This window comes from Mustela putorius, unplaced genomic scaffold (assembly GCF_011764305.1).
Source record: "Mustela putorius furo isolate JIRA1106 unplaced genomic scaffold, ASM1176430v1.1 tig00000281_pilon_pilon_pilon, whole genome shotgun sequence".
In the NCBI taxonomy this organism is placed as follows: Eukaryota; Metazoa; Chordata; class Mammalia; order Carnivora; family Mustelidae; genus Mustela; species Mustela putorius.
In genome coordinates, this window is record NW_025421343.1 from 17833171 (window position 1) to 17852875 (window position 19705).

The 19705-nt window shown below is 47.6% G+C and overlaps 2 protein-coding genes across 20 annotated transcripts in view; both read right to left on the reverse strand.

Annotated features, from left to right (window-relative positions):
• BCL2L11 (BCL2 like 11) overlaps positions 1 to 13323 on the reverse strand; it is a 46698-nt gene extending 33375 nt beyond the window's left edge. For 6 of the 17 annotated variants that reach the window (XR_006606471.1, XR_001176212.2, XR_001176213.2 and 3 more), the window contains exons 1-2: positions 9836 to 11565; positions 8538 to 8932 (exon numbers count right to left, since the gene is read on the reverse strand). Coding sequence is in view for 14 of the 17 variants with exons in the window: in XM_013044979.2 (XP_012900433.1) it covers positions 8538 to 8932; positions 9836 to 10098 (658 nt within the window). In the remaining 3 variants the exon portion in view is untranslated. The other 11 variants (XM_045079149.1, XM_013044977.2, XM_013044975.2 and 8 more) reach the window with 9 other exon arrangements.
• The window catches only part of ACOXL (acyl-CoA oxidase like), a 350659-nt gene continuing 342525 nt past the window's right edge, over positions 11572 to 19705 (reverse strand). For all 3 annotated transcript variants that reach the window (XM_004770976.3, XM_004770974.3, XM_013044972.2), the window contains one exon: positions 11572 to 15050. In XM_004770976.3, the coding sequence (XP_004771033.1) occupies positions 14850 to 15050 (201 nt within the window). In that variant the 3' untranslated portion in view covers positions 11572 to 14849. The remainder of the gene's footprint in view (positions 15051 to 19705) is intronic.

Consider the following 19705-nt stretch of genomic DNA (forward strand, 5'->3'; position numbering starts at 1 on the left):
TAAAAATACATGAAAATCAATGAAAATGAAAACACAACAGATCTAGACATATGGGATGCAGTTAAAGCAGTGGTGAAGGGAAATTTACGGCACTAAATGCTTACGGTAGGAAAGAGGAAAGGTCTCAAAACATTACTCCAACTTCCTACCTCAAGAAACTAGAAAAGACAAAATAAACACAAAGCAAACTAAGAAATAATAAACAATAAAGATGAAAACAGGAAAAGAGAGGAAAATGAACGAAACAAAAAAGTTGATTTTAAAAAGCAAAACCAATAAACCTCCAGGATAACTTCGATAAGGATAAAAAAATAGGAAAACATAAATCATCAGTATCTAGAACGAAATGGGCTATCACAGCAGATCCTGCATCCCCTTAAAAAGATAATAAAGAAACAATTAAATACTTTATACACTCATTATTCAACAACTTAGAAGCAATGGACCAATTCCTTGTGGTTGAAAATCACAAACTACTAAAATTCAACCAAGATGAAACAGACAACCTGAATAGTCCTACGAACACTAAAAAACTGAATTTGTAATTTAAACTCCTTCCACCACCCTCCTCCAAAAGAAAGAAACCTTCAGGTCCACCTGGTCTCATTACAAAATTCCACCAAGCATTTAAAGAATTAAATACCAATTTTATACACTCTTTTCTGGAAAATGAGGAGGAGGGACCATCTCCCAACTTTCTATTAAGGCCCTGATCAAAACCAGAACAGTTTAAAAACAGTTAAATACTTCTCATGAACTTAGGCACAAATACCATCAACAAAACATCAGCAAATTCAACCCAGCAATGTATGAAAAGAACTACACCCTGATGAAGTAGGACTTACCCCAGGAATGCAAGATAGATTAACACCGAATATCACTGTAACTCACCATATCAACAGATTAAAATAAGTAAATTCACACATTTATATATATAAATTGATACAGAATAAACATTTTATAAAATCCAACACCTATTCCATTCATGATAAAAACTGTCAGCAGGGACATCTGCTTTCACCACTCTCATTCAACATAGCACTAGAAGTTCTAGCCAGTGTAATAGGTAAAGAAAAAATGCACACCGATCAGTAAGGAAGGAATGCAATTCCTTATATGCAGATATGTCTTCATTTCACTCCCAAGAAATTTACAAAAAACTTCGTAATTATTGAGTTTAGCAAGGCTCCAGGATACAAGAACACACAAACATGAAATGCATGTATGGGAAATAAGTTTAAAAAAATATAATACCACTAATAACTGCTCCCAAGTGAATTAAATCTAACAAAACATGTACAAGATCTGTACACTGAAAAACTACAAAGCCTACAGACCTAAATACTTGGAAGAAACATATCTGCTTATGAACTGGAAACTCAACATAGTAAAAGTGCAAATTCTCCTCTAAATTCATCTATAAGTTCAACACAATCCCTATGGAAAGCTTATTCTAAAATATAGATGAAAAGGCATTGGACCCCAGTTAAAAGAACTCTGAAAAAAAAAAAAAAAAAAGTTGGAGGAATCATTATCCATTTTGATGGCTCAGTATGCAACTAGAGTAATGAAGGCAGTGTGGTATTGGCAGAGGGACAGTCACACAGTTCAACAGAACACAAGAGAGAACCCAGAAACAGATCCACAAAAATATGATGATTTTTAACAAAGGTACAAAAACAATTACCATCGACCGCTGAATCACAAGGTCTACTTACAGGTGTGTTTTTTTCCATAAATACAGTACAGTGCTGTAAATGTATTTCCTCTGCTTTATAATTTTCTCAATAGCCTCTTCTTTCCTCCAGCTTATTTTAAGAATCCAGTATACAACACATATAATACACAACACATGTGTTCATCTACAGTCTGTGATATTTGTTAAGGCTTCCAGTCAGCAGCAGGCCATTAGCAGCCTTAGAGCAGTCACGTTTTGGGGGATTCAAAAGTTACACGTGGATTTTCCAGGCATGGCGCCCCTCATTTCATGTTGTTCACGGTCTAACGGTAGGTAGAAAAAGGCTAACGATTTCCATAAATGGTGCAGGAGCAAATGGGTCTGTAATCAAAAAGAACTCTTTGATCTATACCTTTGACCTAGACTTAGACTCACAAATTAACTCAACATGAAAAATGTGAAACTATAGAAACTTTTAGGAAAAAAAAACAAACAAACAGGCAAAATCTTGGCACTTAAGCCTTGGCAAAGAGTTCTTAGATGATCCCAAAAACATGATCCATAAAAAGAAAAATTGGTAAATGGACTTCACTAAAATTTAATACTCTTGCTCTATGCAAAGGAAGAAAAGACAAGCTACAGAGTAGAGTAGGATATTTGGAAATCACATATATGACTTGAGTCTAGAATGTGTGAAAGCTCTCAAAAAGAGTGAAAGAGTAAAAAACCCAATCAATCATTTGGAAATGAGCAAAAGACAGGAAACAGCCACTGCACATAGAAGGGTATCCACGTGCAAATGAACACATGAAAATATATTCAACCCCATTAGCCAGGAGGGAAGCACAAGTGAAAACTATCATGAAGCATGTGTCAGAATGGCTAAAAACAAACAGTGATTATACCAAATGCTAAGTTTTAGAAGAGCTGGACCCCTCACACATTGCTGATGGGAACAAAAAATGGTACAGCCATTCTGGCAAACAGCAGTTTCTTAAGAAATTAACCTATCTATATGATCCAACAATTGCACTTCTGGGAATGAAAACTCAAATAAACGCAAAAAACCTGTATGGCAGCAGTTGATTGCTGTGGTGTGGCCTTGTGGCCCATCACCGGGTGAGGAAGACTGTGCCCCCGTTCTTCAACTGGCAGCTTCCAGAAGACAGGCTGGGGATACTGGATGACAAGCTGTGTGGACTGGCAAGCCCTCCCCAAGTGCCCACGGGACCAGGCCCCCACCAGAACTTGCAAGCAACCCAAATGTTCTTCGACAGGTCAATCTGTGGTGGCACATCATACCGTGGAAGGCTACTCAGCAATAAAAACCAAGCAATTGCTGACATAGACGGCGTGGGTGGATCACCATGGAATTACGCTGAGCGAAAAACCCCGTCTCTAAAGGTCACGTATGACAGAAGTGTAGATACGTGGTAGAGATGAGTTGTCGGGCGTGGGAGCAGAAGGGAGGGAGCTGCGGCTACAAAAAGGTAGCACGCAGGGATCTGGGGATGCAACTGTTCTGTATCTGGACGGTAATGCTGATCACACATCTCCACATGTGATGATAAACAGCCCAGCAGTAAATTACATGCACGCACGAAGTGGAGGGCACATGGGACTGGTGAAAGGTGAATGAGGTAGCTGGATTCTCCGATGTCACTTCCAGGTTGTGACATACTATTGATGCAAGATGAGGGAAACTATGTAAAGGACATATGGGATCTCTGTATTCCTTCTTTCTAAAATTGTATTTTTAAGCTATCTCCACACCCAATGTGGGGTTAGAACTCACAACCCCACGATCAAGAGCTGTGAGTTATTCCAACTGAGCCAGCCAGGTTTTCGCCAGGATCTTTGCATTATTTCTTTCAACTGCATGTGAATCTGTAATTATTTCAAAATAAAAAGATACAAAATTTAACTGTCTATAAAGCTATCAATTATTAAAATTTTGTCTGAAACCAGTAAAAAAAAGAAATCACTTTTCTTAACTTTCTCTCCCCACTCAGAACCTATAAAGTGGATGTTTCTCTTGGTGTCCTCTAACTAGTAAGCCTGGGGCTAGACACCAGAACCGGGTCCTCAGCAAAGATCATCATCATCAGGTTCCCAGGCAGCCTTGAGAAGCCTGAAGAACAAAACCACCCCACTTTCAACTTTTTCAAAGCCCACATGTACCATGGAGTTTTAAAAAAGGTAAACCCAAACTGATACTTATGTTTGCCTGAAAAACAGCTATGGACAAAGCTCATTTAAGATGCTTACAAGATTAGGTTAATTACTTTCACTATAAAGTCAACAAAAGGAAGCAAAGGAGTAAGTTCCAAGGAAATGGTGTGCTTTGAGTGGGAAGAATAAGGTCTGTCTGGCTTGTTAAAGCGCCACTGTACGTTCTAGCTCCCCCATTTGCAAAGCAGCCCATCCACATAAAAACAGAATGCCAGCCACAGATCTAATTTGACATTTTTCTAGAAAGAACACTTTTAAAAAAGAAAAAAAAAGGTAGAATGAATATAAAAAATGTATTTTATTTAATAGCCAACAAGCATATGAAAAGATACTCAATGTCACTCATCATCAGGGGAAAAAAATTTAAAACTATAGTAAGGTATCATCTCCCATGGATGGTTACTATTAAAAAAGAATAAAATGTTGGAGAGGATGTGGAGAAATTGGAACCCTTGTATTGTACACTGTTGGTGGGAATACAAAGTGGTGCAACCACTAGGGAAAACAGTACATAGGTTCTTCAGAAAATTATTAGGACTGCCATATGACCCAGTGATTCTCCTGTTGCATATGAGAGCGTGATTTTTCAGGAAATGTTTGCATTCGTACCTGAAAGAACTGAAAAAGCCTTATCTATGAGATGTTTGCACACTTAAAGCCAAGAGATGGAAGAACCCGAGTGTCCACTGATAAATGACTGAATTTAAAATGTTACATAAATACAACGGAATACTATTTTGCTCTAAAAAGGAAGGGCTAACAATGACGAATAAGGACATCACGCTAAGTGAAATAAACCAGTGACAGAAAGATAAATACTGTATAATTCCACTTACGTCAGATATCCGTAAGAATCAAAATCACAGATACAGATAAAATGAAGGTTGCCAGGAGCTGAAGTTTAGTGGGTATAGTGCTTTAGTTCTATAAGATGAAAACGTTCTGGGAGTGGGGTGCACAACTCTGTGAATATACTTAACACTACTAAAGTGTACACGTAGAAAAGGTTAAGATGGTTAAATGTTAGGGGTTTTTCTTTTAACCACAATAAAAAAAAAGTTTTTTACTTACCCCAATATATTAAAAATATCTCCACAGGTCATTAATATGAAAACAACGGAGGTATTTTACATTCTTTTTTACCTACTAAGTAATGTTGTGTGTGAATGGACACTAACAAGCATGTCTCCATTGGGACTAGTTGCATCTCCAGTGTTCAGTATTCACCTATGGCTTCTCTACTGGGTTCACGGTGAGCTAGACCTCACCTGTCATCCCATGTGACAAACCTCAGTTAGATGCAAATAACTAGAAATATTTTGGGGGGTGGGGGTGGGGGTGGTGCAAAGGGCCTTTTTCTTGCTACTAGATTATTTTTGAAGTCTTGATTGTCCTCCGTTGGCTCTATGAAAGACTGATGGGCAGGACACGAAACTCTGAACATCTCCTGAGCGTCTCCTCTTTGTCAGGCCCTCATTAGGATTTCCAGGACACCGTGTCTCTCCTCAGAGGGCTCACAGTCTGAAAGGTGGGGGAGCCAATTACCAGCTCCAAGAGGAGTATGCCAAGATGTGGAGGAATACAAAGAAAACACAACTCCTGCCTATGAACTCTGATGTTCCAGGGAACAAACACAAAGTTTAAGTCATCTGACACACGGACGTTGTTAATTAACTAGCTTTCACCCTGTTCACAATATTCACTGGCACATTCTGACCTTTCTCAACTCCTATTTCCCACTGCAATAACTACACCTCCAAAGTATGAATTTGTGAGAATTTAGTACACAATTTGTATTAAAAACACATACGGCAAAAGCACACTCGTCAGAAAAGGCAAGCAGAAACCCACACCTCTGTCAATGATTTCGACTAAAATAATCAGTTATTCACTAAGAGAGCAAAGGTCAAGTTAATCCACCCAGGGTATAAGGAGACTAAAATTTGGTTTATAAAAGTGAGGAAAGAAAAAAACGAAAACAACAACAACAACAACAGAACCGCTGCTTCTCATGGAAAAATGTAACATTGTTTGAACATACCCAGAAAAATAGGAGATTTGGAGGAAAATATGAAGGCATTTCTAGTATAAACATTTACTTGATGTACATCCCAGAAACAAGAATTTACTTTCTCATTTGAACAAACATGCAGGAACAGAACTGAAGATCCACTGCTATCTATCCCCATTCTCTGAGCACAAACTATTTTGTGGGTGAAGTTCAAGCAGCAGCCCCGAGCCAAGGGGCACCTCTGTTTAACCTCCTGTCTGTGTTGTTGCCCTGGCTAAAACCCATCATAAGGACTTCTTTGTGAAAAATGTATTTTGCAATAAATTATCAAAAGCTTCATTGAAGATCTTAACGGATATGGTTGAGTAAGGAACACTAAACATGACTAGAAAGAAGAGAACCAGAATTTATCAACTCAGCCTATTTCGTGGCCTTTAGGCATGGAACTGTTAGAAGAATAATCAGGAAAAAAAAGTCACAAACTACACAGGCTATCAATTTTATCCTACAGTTGAATAAACCTCGTATCTGACTTAAGTCTTCTCCAGTCCTCTATTCAGCCCCCACCCCAACAAACAAATCTCCCCAGAACTTAATACTGAAAACTTACCTTGGGGCACTAACAAACTTCTTACACCTTATCACTTAATCCTGTGCATTAAAGGCTCAGTTATCATGCCAATCGACTGGAATGTAGTTACTACTCTAAAGTTACACCTCAGGAACCATGACTTCACTTCATAGATAACTTTGCTTAATAACTTAGATTGTGATGTCTAAAGCTTTACATCTGTCATCTTGAGTAACGGTGCTTACCTCCTAATAACCTCACTAAATAGTATGTCATCATACATAGAAAAAAAAAAAAAAAGACCCCAAAACAAAAACAAACACTAGGTCACCTACTATTCCTGATTAACAAGAAGAGAAACTATTTCTGTGCATTAAGCCACCATCTGTAGAGATGGATTCGTAGGTCTGCAGGGGAAAACTATAAGAGTTCCGAAGGATCCTTAAAATACATAGGTATTAAAAATACAGCCCATAAAGCCCTGTTTCCTCACTGAGTGACAAGAATTGCTATAGGTTCATATACTCAGGAGTACAGGCGGAAAAACATTTGTAAGCACCAACTTCTGAGGTTTAGATGAATTCAGGAGGGTAGTAATAACTAAAGTAAGAGCAGCAATAAAACTTCGAGCTCCTTTCCCTAAGGAAGGATCCTAATAGCTTATCTCACTTTTTAGCATAAGACACCCAGCCAACATGCATAGCTACCAGTGTTTCAGCTGTCCCTGCTTGCTATTTCCCAGGTATGCCCAACTTGACCAACCCTCTCACGTTCTGACTCTGTAACACAGGGACAGACCCACACCTCTACGAAGCTGAAGAGACAGAGCCCTGCAGTGTCTGCAAATGCAAGATCTGTCACTATGTTCCAGCAACCAAGTGTCTAGCCTGAGAACTCCGTTTTTGTTAGCCTTTGGAAAAAGTGTGATCTACACGGATACACGGAAAAGGACTGTAAACTGGATCCTTAGGGAATCACGCTGCCAACTTATCTGTATCTCATTAATGCAGGAAGGAAGGGCTTCTCTGTCTAAATGGTAAGTAAGATTCTGGTGAATCCTGACCAAAATATTTTCCATTAGTGGGGAAGGGTGACTTCAATCAACACAGACGTACTCCCTTACTCAGGTCACCAGAGCTAACATGCTCAAAGTCACATGCTGGGGCTCAAGGGTCAAATCTAGCCAGCAGATATTTTTATGTGGCTTGCACAGTGCTTTCAAAGTTCTAAATTAATTGTCAGTATCAAAACACCTTTGATGCTGGGATTTTTGGCACCAAAATCTGTGCTCCTGGGTTATCTTGCACTATACTGTAGGAAAACCTACCACTCTGAGACCACACATCCACAGATTGGGGGGGGGGGAGCAGTCCTAATGTACAAAGTGCAAATGCTCCCCAATATGCCACAGCCCCACTAGGTTAGCTCCCTCACTGTACTGCCAGTTTTCCTGGTTCAGACCCTAAAATGGTCTTTAATCCCTGAAATAAAACCCCACAATCTTATTAGTATCATATCCAAAAACCTGAGTTAACAAAAAAAAAATCAGCCCAAAGAGGAATTTGAGTAGAAAACAACCCATTTTTCTGGTTCTCTATTGGTACTGCCTTGATGAACCACAACACTTTCAAAAATGTCATTCTTGAAAATGATTAAGTTGTCTCATCTTTCCTAAACATCTGGTTACGTTTTTAAGCTCTTTGCTGTATTTGACGGAGTCCCCTTCAAACACAGTGTGATTGATAAATCAGTCTTTGTGGTTAGAACAACATATAACGAAGGCAGGCAGCAAGGATTCCAGCTTCACTGCTCAACAGGCCTGTAGTAGGTACACTTCATTGCTGACACTAAACTTGGTCATGTAAAAAAAAAAAAAACAATGTTGGTTTAATGTCTTATTGGACACATCCTCCATTCCCATCAAAATATGGACTAAATCAATAAAAGGATTCTAAAAGGGAGTTTAGTTTAAATGCTACACACAGCTTTTAAACAGAGACTCAGACAGCCACACAGTAACTACCTCTTACCCAGGCATTGCTTACCCATTGCACTGAGATAATGGTTGAAGGCCTGGCAAGGAGGACTTGGGGTTTGTGTTGATTTGTCACAACTCATGGGTGCCGGGCTCCTGTCTGTGTCAAAAGAGAAATACCCACTGGAGGATCGAGACAGCAGGGAGGATCTTCTCACAAAGATGAAAAGCGGGGATCTGGTAGCAAAAGGGCCGGGGCTGGCAGGTGGGGCCAGTGGGCCCTGAGGGCTGCCTTGGGGGCAGCGGTCCCCTTCTCCTTCAGGATTACCTTGCTGCTCTGTCTGTAGAGAGGTAGGGGCCCCAGGCCTGAGCTGAGGAGGCCTCTCAACAGGCTGCAATTGTCCACCTTCTCGGTCACACTCAGAACTTACATCTGAAGGTTGCTTTGCCATTTGGTCTTTTTTTCTGCAAGTAAAATAAAAACTAAGATTATTTTCAGCAAAATAATAATAATTACAACAAACAGCTAAATTTAGCCAGCTTTCCCGGATTCCTTCACAATTTTTAGAATACCAAATACTTTAATAGAAGTCGTTAGTTCACCTTATTTCTCTGACGATCTTCCAAACAGGAATAAAAACACACCTCAAATAACAAAGGTACCTCTATCTTTGCGGGGAGGGGGCGGTGAGGGGGTGGGACTAAACTTCCTGCCACCAAACAAAACACAATTACATCGCCAGTGTGAACTGGTGCCGTAACACACGCGCGCGTACACACAAACACACACACGCGAAGTTTTTAGGAAAAGCACTTGTGTTAAGTCTATTCCTATGTGCTCTTTGCTCAGAGCCGACTTGAAGAAGTCGGAAACTCCCAGCGGGCTCTGATTTCCCGGGATCAGATACTGCGCTGGAGCAGAGAAGCGGGCGCAAATGCAGCGACTGCAGGCGGCTGGCCGCGTTCCCCACTCCGGCCCCATTGTTCTGCGGAAAGTGCTGAGGGCAGCAAGTCTGGGGAAGGTTTGGCAAGGGCCGTCAGTCGTAGTAAGTGCGTCACAATAGAGTTTGTAACTCCGAGCGCGGCTCGGCCGGGCTCGGGCGCTCTCCGCCCGAGGTCCCTCCCGCTCCCAGCCCGCGCGCCCCTCCTCCCCCCGCAGGGGGCAGCGCGCCGCACCGAACCCGACACAACTTCGGAATGCACCCACACTGCGAGATGCACACCTCCAAATGGGGGGGTCCCCCAAAGCCGGCCCCGGGCGCCCCCTGCAAAGTCCCCAAGTAACTCCACACACTAGGCGACACCGGGGCAAGCGGCTCCGTCTCCCCACCGACCCTCCCCTGTGAAGGCAATCCGGCCGAAACTCACGTCCGCCCCTTCCCTTCCGACCGTCGCGTCCGGGCCCGAGCCCCGCGGCGTCCCGCTCGCGTCCTTCGCCGACCCGGAGCTCCCTGACCCTCAGCACGAAAGAAGCGCGGGAGACAAAGCCTGGGACTCGCCTTCAGAGCCCCCGGGGCAGCGCAGAGCCGGCCACTGGCAGCCCGCCCGCCGCCGCGAGCCGTCCGGCAGCCGAGGGCTCCGCGCGCCGCGCCTCTGGCCCGCGCTGCCCCGGCCGCCGCCGCCGGGAACATCCTCCGCCTCCTCCCGCTCCTCCCCTCGCGCACTGCGCCCGCCGCCGCCGGCACCGCCGACCTCCCCGCGCCGCTGGCGCCGGGTGCCCGCGCTCCCAATTGGCCCGCGCGCGGTCGCTCCGCGCCACAGCCAATAGCCGCCGCCGGCGGGGGCGGCGCCTACGGGTCAGGCCGCCAAAGGCGAGGCGATTGTTGACAAACTCGCCTCCGAAGGCGGCCCGGCCGCGAGCGCGGCGGGAGTCTCGCGGACCCGAGCTGCCCCGGCTCTCCCAGCCCGCACCGCCTCTGTGCCCGTCCGGACGCCGCACGAGCCTCAGCGGCTCCCGCCGCCCCAAGTGGCAGGTCACCTGGAGACAAAGCAGGAGCTTCCCTCTCACCCGCAGGGCCGTCCTCAGACCCCAGTCTTGCTGCTGCCTGCCGACCCCGCCCAGGCCGACTGGGCTGAAGACCCCAAAGGTCGTCCTTTGCCCTAGCTGCAGGACCCACCTTCCTTCACAAATTCCTCCCTTTTTCTCCCCGTGCGGCGCGGACACGCTCCAAATCTAAGCGGCCACCACTGGCCACGGGAATGCATATCTGCGCGCAACCGTGACCACGGCAGACAACGAACACATGCGCACCCTCGTCCCCCGCGGCCGACGGTTCTTCCACTACTAGCACGAACACCGAGTAACAGGCCCGAGGGTACCGCACCGCCCGCCAGCACTGCGAGGGGGTCGGGGTGCCCGAGTCTCTACGACAGTCGGGCCCCACGGATGGAGCAGGTTCCGCTGCCCGAGGCTCGTCCACCGCGTGGCCCCGGCAGTCGGAGGAGGCCCTGGGTCTTTCGCCGTCTATGGGTCGTGCGGGTGGTATCGTCTGCAGCGCACCCGCAGACCGGGCAGGGCCCCCAGACACCTCCGAGAGAGCGAACGCAGAAGCTGCCCTGAAACCTCGGCCTGAATGGGTACGAGGAAAAGCCGAGGCTCTGCAGTTAAATAACCACCCCAGTTCCGCAAATCCTCCGCACGAGCCCGAGCACCCGAGAAAGGCCAAGCCGCTAGACCAGCTCGTACCAAGCAGCCGCTACTTGGGGGTCTCCGGGACAGGGCGGCGAGACCTGCCCTCCCGCCGCGCAGCCCAGTACCGTGGAGCGGGGCCGCAGCTCCCGGGACGGCGCGGAGAGCACGCTTTGCTTTCCCCAGGTGACCCCGAGAAGCTTCTCCACTCCCTCGCGCGGAATCCTGGGCCGAGCTGCACTTCGGCCAAATGCCGGTAGCTTTTACACGGACGACCCCTCACCGAAGTGGGCTTGCGCAGGGAGGGGAACCCGACCCGCCTGATCGCTGCCGCCCGCCCAGCGACAAGTGGGACGGGTATGTGCATCTCTTGCCTGCACGTGCTCGGGAAGGGAGCAGGAGGTGGAGCCGAGGGGGCTCCGGCGCTTGTCTTCCTCGGCACCCGGCCCGCTCCCGGGGATTCGGAGGTATTTACCTTGCGTTTCTCAGTCCGAGAGTCAGAGTCAGACATTGGGGGGACGAGGGCCAGGGAAAGGGCGCCGAGGGGGTGGCGGCGGGAGCGGGGCGAAGCGAGCAGCCCGCGGCGATGCTGGCCGCAGTTGGGCTGGGGCGCGCAGGGTGACTGTGAGAATCCGGTGGCAGTGTTGGCGGCGACGACGACGCAGGACAGAGCGCTTTCACAAGACCTAAACCTGGAGGCTGCGCGGAGCGAAGTGAAACCTGCACAGCCCTGCGGCTCAGCTCAGACTGGCGGCCCAGGGTCCTCACCCAATCACCGCGAGCTCCGCCCCCTTTAAGTCCCGCCCCGGCGCGCGAGCAAGCACGCCCCGCCCCGCCGCGCCGCAGCCGCAGCCGCTGGCGCTTTCAGGCTCCAACAGGTAAAGGCGGGGGTGGCCCGGCCGGGTTCCCCCGCGCGCGCTGCCGGCCCTGCCCCAGCCGAGAGTGTTTACCCGAGTGGCTAGTGCTGCTGGTGGCTTGCGCGCACCCATTCTCCCTCCCTCCCCAAAGTGTACCCTTGCCTCTCCCCTATCCAGCAGGGGCCACTGCGTGTGCGTGGAACAGAGGGGGCGCTCCGGGCACACTGGACCAGGGTGGGCCGCGGCCGCCTGCGGAAAGCCTCAGGAGGCGCCCCTGAGCCCTAGATCGGCTTCGGGAATTTCTCAGCGGCTCTGGGGCAGGCGTGAGGAGTGTGGGATGATCCTCAAGAACTCTCGGGTCCCATGTTGGGCAGTGAGTGTCGGACTCCTCTCTCCCAGAGTCTGGGGTACTGGGTGAGACCCCGATGGGCAGGGCTGTTCATCTTCCTCGCCCTCACCTCACGCGGTAGTCTTGGGCGCGCCCTCCGCATGCCGCTTGGCAGGGGCACCTAGCTTTTTCCCCGCGCCGAGCCTCGGGTAAGCGGCAGAGCCCTCAGTGGGAAGAGTGAAGAAAATGGCAAGAAGTGGGTCTCCGGAGGCGTCTGTTCCGCAGCCCCGGTGCGAGGCAGGAAGGGACTGCCCGCGGAGCAGGTAAAATAGGGAAATGAAAAAAGAACTCGAAAAAAATCCTTTTAAGAAAAAAAAAAAAAAAGACCTAGAGGAATCTCGGCCTTCAGGTGGGAGAGAGGATGGTACCTTCGCTGGGTCGGGATCCTAGAGATCGGTTAGGCTTTCAGAGAACCGCCCGCGAGGCGCGCTGAGGCCAGGGAAGGCGGCGCGCACCGGGAGTGGTGTGGGGAGCGCCCTTCCTTCTCCCTGCGCCCCCCCCCACCCCCTTTCTCCTTGTGCCCGCCTGCTCGGAGGACGGATGTTCTTCTGGGTCGGCACCCTCATGTGTTTCTAAGTGGGTCCGGAGTCCCCACCTTTACCCCTTCCTGCACTCCCCGGCTAGGAGACAGCCGCGGCCAGGGAGTGGGGGCGAGGTCGGTCGGGAGATGGAACATTCTGCCACTGGGAAGTGGTTAGATGGAATAACGAAACCCAATTTATGGATCCCCTAAAGCGCCTCCCTCCCCGAACCAAGAAGGAAGGGTCCTCAGTTGCAGAGGAGCAAATCAGTCAGGAGTTATCCCGCTGCTGGCCACCTCGGTCCGTGTTTCACGCTGCATAAGCAGATATGGAACGTCAGGAAGACATAACAGGCCCCGGTTAAACAATTCTCAGCCATCACCTGGCGAGTCCTGAGCGAAGTGTAGGAGGCCAGGGGTTCCTGGGGGGACTCAAGGAGCACGCCGGGTTCCGTCCTGGGATTTCGTTACAGGAGGGAAAGGACAAGGGCGTGGACTCGGCGAAGTGGACGCAGAGGCCGGATGTCTACCCTGACGGTGGCTTGGAGCCGCTGCCCTAGACCTCAGGTGGTGGCCATGGGCGAACTCTAAGCCCGTGCGGGAAAACAACAGAGCTGCGCCCGCTGGGCGCCTTAAACCCGCCCCAGTGTTCCGAGCTCTCGGTGGGGTTGGGCGATGCAGACAGGGACAGGAAAAGAACCACGCAGAAGCAAGCCCCAAGTGGTTGTCCTCTGGTCCTGTGCAGCTCCGCCGCCCCCGCGTCGTCTGCTTTAGCGACCCTGTGAACACTTTTAAAAAACAGAGGCGTCAGGGAAAGCAACCGGTTAAGCACTCTTGTTTTGGGGCACAAAGAGGTCCGCTCGGAGTCATGCAATTCAGACTGTGCTGGGGAGCTTTGGCTGAGCTCTCCGCTCCCGGTGACCTCTAGCCCTTCCTGCCCTCTCCCGCAGGGTCCGAAGGTCCTCTGGAAACTGGGCCACAGCCCAGGAAAGGGGTAGTGTGGGAAGTGCAGATGGGCGTTAGGTCTCTGCACCGGTCCTGTGTGTCCCACCCGCGGACAGAAGCAGAGCTATGGTCACTCCCGGCTCTGCCACGAGATATGGAGAGGGAGTAAGAAGGACGGCTGGGGCTGAGGGAAAGGAGCAAAAAAAGAAGTGGAGCAATCGGGATCTGAGAAATGGGATGGGAAATCTACGGCCCTTGCCCGGGACCAGAGGCGTTGCGGGTATGGTCTCTCCAGAGTTCCCGAATCTTTTCTTACTGCGGTGTACTGTTCTAGCCCGCCTCCCCATCCCCGGCAAGGAGCCCGAGCGCCTTCCCATCAATTAATGTCTTTATTAAACTTTGTTATCTATGCTTCTCTAAAGAACATTACAATTTCATATGGTAAAAATATTTTCCGTGCGTTGTCTTAAGGTCCGGAAGCCGCCTGCCTGGGAGGTCAAGCCGGGGTTCGCGCTGTGCCCAGAGCCAAACTCCAGGCGCAAACTCCCCTTTCCCAATCTGTGCGTTTTCTCTGAGACCCCAAGAGGGTCTGATTCACAGGAAAAGAATCGCTTGCTGAACTGAAACTTTGCCCGCGAGTGTTTGATTTTTATGTTTTGATTTTTTTTTTTCACGCAACGCCATTGCGTTTTCAAAATCACTGTAAATCTGAGTCGCCGCTGACCGCGAGAGATCTTTGGCGGCAGCTGGCTGTGGGGCGCATTCACAGCGGAGACCAGTGTCTAGGGAGGTCGGGCGCGGAAGCTGGGAGAGGGTGCTGCCGGCCGGCGGGGTTACATAATAAAGCCCCGTGTTCCGGGCTGCCGCCGGGCTCCCTATCCCAACAAACCATCGCACCTCGCCAGCCTACCCTGTTCTGCGCCCCAAATCCCCGAGGGCCGAGGCCCAGCGCATGCCAGGCCGGCCTTGGCCCCAGTTCAGGCGTCAGAGAAGCTAGTGTCGTGGCAGCTGCGAGCGAGCCACCACCCTTCGCACCACGCCCGCTATAACTTGGCTCCCAGCTTGGGCGGCTGAAAGCGCGCCCCTTCTCGGGGCTCGGGTTGCAGCGGTGCCGGGTAGAAGGCCCAGGCGGCCTGCGCATTGGTGATTCCTGCGATTGGTGCGTGGAGGGAGGTGTGTGGAATGTTAAAGGCAGAGATCACCCTCAGGGCATCATCCTTCACCGAGTCGCACAAATCCAGCAACTGCAAAACACAACGCAAAGTGACAGGTCAGACGTTGGCTCACTTACAGCGTGGGGCGCCATTTGCTTTGTTCCCACTCCCAAGCACCCCACAGGTAGCCATTGGGGAAACTAGTTTCCCTTTGGATTTCCCAGACCCGGGAGAGTGGAAGCCGTTGGTCATGGATAACCTTCACCTTATAATCTTAGAAATCCCTAAACCTGTGACACCTGTCTGGCAGAAGCCCATTTCTTCCAAACAGGGGTCCGGGCTGACTCCAAGTTAGATGGGAATCTCAAAACGGAAGTCTGGGAATTTATCAACATTCCCCTTGCCAGCCCTGCCCTCCCCTCTCCTCCAATCCCCATGATTTTCCTCCTCTCCACCTCCGGAGTGCCTGGGGTGCCACCCTCTGGCCTGCTGCGGCAACTGAAGAGGAAGAGCATCAGACAGGTGAACCGGTGGAGACAAGCTCCAATTCTCCCCAGACTAAGGCCTTCCCGCCTCTGGCCGGTAGCAGGCCATGGTCCCTGAAATGCACGCACAGTGGGGCTGAGACCAACCACTGGCATCACTGTGCACCTTCCACCTGGCTGCTGCAGGAAATCAACCTGCAGTTAAAGAGAACACCAAGGAACTTGGCAGATACCCTCCTGTGTTCTGATAACCACTGGAAGGTACAGATAAACATCTCAGCAGAAGGATGGGGGGAAAGTAGTGATTTTGGAGGAGCTACAATGAGTGGATTTTAATTTCATTTTCCACAGTTTAGGTGCCAGTGCATTTTTTTTTTTTAATTCCCAGGGGGGGAAAAGCTACCAAAAAGAATAGATTGTTTTTTCTAAAACTCAACAAGGACAAGACAGAGGGACTGCTTTCCCTTCCCATAACCAGCTGTATACTTTATTTTCAAGTTTTCAGCCAGCCATAAATTTCTTTCACTCACCAAATCACAGCCCCCAGGTTTTCATGGTTTTAAAAACATCACTTATAACAACCTCCCTCCCCACCTTGCTGCCCTCATGGGTCATTACTGAGCTATGCTAAAACTATGACGAGCACAGTTCCTTTAAAGTGGCCCAAAGTGCTATTTCAGGTATTCAGAGACAATGGGGGGGGTCCCCAAAACGGGCTGGGGGAGGGTAGGGGAAGAGCCTGAATTTTAATAGTCTAACAATACATCTTCCTTTATTTTTTTTTTTTTAACAAATTTTATTTTTATTTTTTTATTTTTTATTTTTTTTTTTTAAAGATTTTATTTATTAATTTGACAGAGAGAAATCACAAGTAGACGGAGAGGCAGCCAGAGAGAGAGAGAGAGGGAAGCAGGCTCCCTGCTGAGCAGAGAGCCCGATGCGGGACTCGATCCCAGGACCCTGAGATCATGACCTGAGCCGAAGGCAGCGGCTTAACCCACTGAGCCACCCAGGCGCCCCTACATCTTCCTTTAAATGTGCTCCATGGCATCTGTAATTTCTAATGAAAACCTTCATTTTTTTTACACACTGTGGTTAAGCATCATAAAATCAGTAGTGAAAAGACTTTGATCATATTTGCAAGATGCACTGTGATGAACTTTCACTGACCAAGATTTCAAAGTTTGTAATTAATACTCTTGACAAGTCCCTGACTAATCTGTCAACTCTCAAGGTCTTTAACCACGCACTTCAAAACCATCAGATGGCATACAAGCCCTTAAACCTTCTACGTATTGTAATTTCATTATTCAAGATAACTTTCTCTTTAATTTTGCATCATGAAACTCAACCAATTTTTGCCATATATTCAACAATGGTGGGGAATCAATTATTTGAGTGAATGTTGTGTGGGAGTATGGGTTTGGTCTGTCCAAATACAGAATAAGCACCCAGAGACAGGAACTGCAAGAGGCAGGTTTCTGTTCAATATTTTCACAACTTTAAAAAATAAGAATAAAGTAGATTTTTAAAAAATATCCGATGGCAGAAGAAAAAGAGGGTTTCCTTACTCGTAAGTGTTCAGGGTCTTAGATTTTTAAAAAGTATCCAATGTCAGAAGAAAGGGGTTTCCTTACTCATAAGTGCTCAGGGAGAGACCCCTTCAAATGACGTTCTCAAGGGGAGGGCTGCATGGAAGGGGAAGGCCATGTGTTGACTAATGAGATTCTCTGTAAACCTAAAATTCTGACGCTGTCCCAAATACTTGCTTACTCCATTTGCCACAGGCTGCAACAGGCCAATTAGTGTCCAGATCTAAGGATCAGGCATAACTCCTTATGTATAACAAGTTTGCCTCTGATTCCAGATATTGTGACCTCTGCCTGCGAGGATGGTCGTTATTATTACTGTCTTTCACTTACCAAGTACATACTGGAGTCCTAGACTATGGTACAGATTGTGCTGGGCACGGGGAGGTTTAGTGATGCACACTGTGGACATAGGCCTCTTGTATCAAGGAGATGATGCTGAAGAATTGTAAAGACTTTTTACAAATAGGATCCTCTCAATACAAAATAAACTTAGGTAGCTACCATAGCATTTATTATTATATATATGGGTTTTTTAAAATTATTATTACCAGGGAGCCCCAGAGGACAAAGCAAAGCACAAGCAGACCTCAGAGGTTTAGCAGTTCCAAACCATGGCCATGAAGCAAATATTGCAATAAAACGAGTCAAAGGAATTTTTTGGTTTCCCAGTGCACACAAAAGTTATGTTTACACTACATTGTAGTCTGTTAAGTGTGTGTTGGCATTACATCTCAAAAGCAACATGCATCAATTAATTAAAAAATAGTTTGTTGCTAGAAAATGCTAACCATCATCTGAGCTTTCAGCTGGTCATACTCACTGATCACAGGTCACCATAACATATAATAATAATGAAAACATTTAAATATTGCGAGAATTATCAAAACGTGACACAGAGACACAAAGTGAGAAAGTGCTATTGGAAAAATGGCATTGATAGACTTGCTTAACATTGGATTGTCACAAACCTTCAATTTCTAAAAATGCAGTATCTATGAAGGACAATAAAACAACGTATGCCTGTAGTATTAATGTTTAGTTCTATCACCAAACATATGTCCCATAATATAAGCACAAAACAGTGCATATTGTAGCCTCTCCTCTTGGTCCCCCACCCCTGCCCTATTTCTCCAGTATGTGACCCAACTGTACTAGAAAAAGCATCCCAAGCCCACCCATCTCTTTACAAAGAAAACTCACTAGCTTTTGAGGAAACACCAATGAATTGGTGCCCTTTAAAAATAGAAGAGCACAAACAAAATTATAAATTATCAGAGAAAAATTTTGAAGTACAGTACTGCATGGGCAGTATTGCTCTAAAAGTAATAAGGACATACATTCCACTAGAACTATCCAGGGAGTGGGATTTGAGAATACCTACTTGGAAGAAAGTGGACACACTCAACACTGGAGGGGTCAGTGGGTGGACAGGTTCGTATGTGGATTTTCGGAGGGAAATTTATAACATCAATTTGGCTTCCTTGCCCCCACGTAGTTGCAGTAGGTTCTCTCTTTTTCTTTCCTTTTTTACCAACCCAGCATTATCTTTATTCCAGTTGGGAGACTAGGATGGTCTAGAATGGGCAGTATCTAAGTTTCCAGCCTTCTAAACAAAACCTGTTTTTCCTTGTGTTGGCGTTAGGTATGCAGTAGATGCTCCGGAGTGAAGTGTCCTGTGAACTGGCAGCCACATCCTAGCTATTCCTAAGACCCTGTGCAGACGGTTTTCCTGATTCTTCCCATGTTCCCTTCCTCTATTCGGGGACAGCCCCAGCGGACCTCCTGCTGTTCTCTGTGTCAAATCCCTTACCCCAAGTTGACATGTCCCTCCATTAGCCCCTTTCTTTGCTTGGCCATTGTGATGAGTCTTTTTCTCCATTTCTTGAATCTGGACTGCCTTGTAACTTGTCTTGACCAATACAATGTTGAGGAAGTGACACTGTGTAAGTTCCAGAGCTTAGGTCTAAAGAAGCCTTGTAATGTCCACTCTTGCTTCCTGGGACCCTGAGGCCCCATGTTGGGCAGGTCTAGCCCACTGGAGAATGCCCACGGCCATGTACAGAAGGGCCACATGGTCCATAGCCAGGCTTAATCTTAGGTATGTGAGTGAGGTCGTCTAGGATCCCCTAGTCCTTTTGAACTCAAACAACTGCAGCCACAGGAGTGATCTCATCCATCAAGGATTAGCCAAAGAATGACCCAGATTGCCTACCCACAGAATTGCAAGAAATAAACAGTTGCATTGTGTATGCCACTAAGTTTTAGGGTGATATGTTACACGGCAATAGGTAACTAAAACAGATGTCTTCCTTTTAAAATTCAAATTGCCACTCACGAGCAGGGGGAGGGTCGTCTTTAGCTATACTTCCACCCTCTTAGTTATCTGAGGACAATCCTATAATTTCACAATTAAAGCAGTTCATAGGGGTGCCTGGGTGGCTCAGTGGGTTAAAGCCTCTGCCTTCGGCTCAGGTCATGATCCCAGGGTCTGGGATCCAACCCCGCATTGGGCTCTCTGCTCAGCAGGGAACCTGCTTCCCCCACTCTCTCTCTCTTTGCTGGCCTCTCTTCCTACTCCTGATCTGTCATATAAATAAATAAATAAAGTCTTAAAAAAAATAAAGAAAAAAAATAAAGCAGTTCACAGTGAGGTGCGGTTCACTAATAG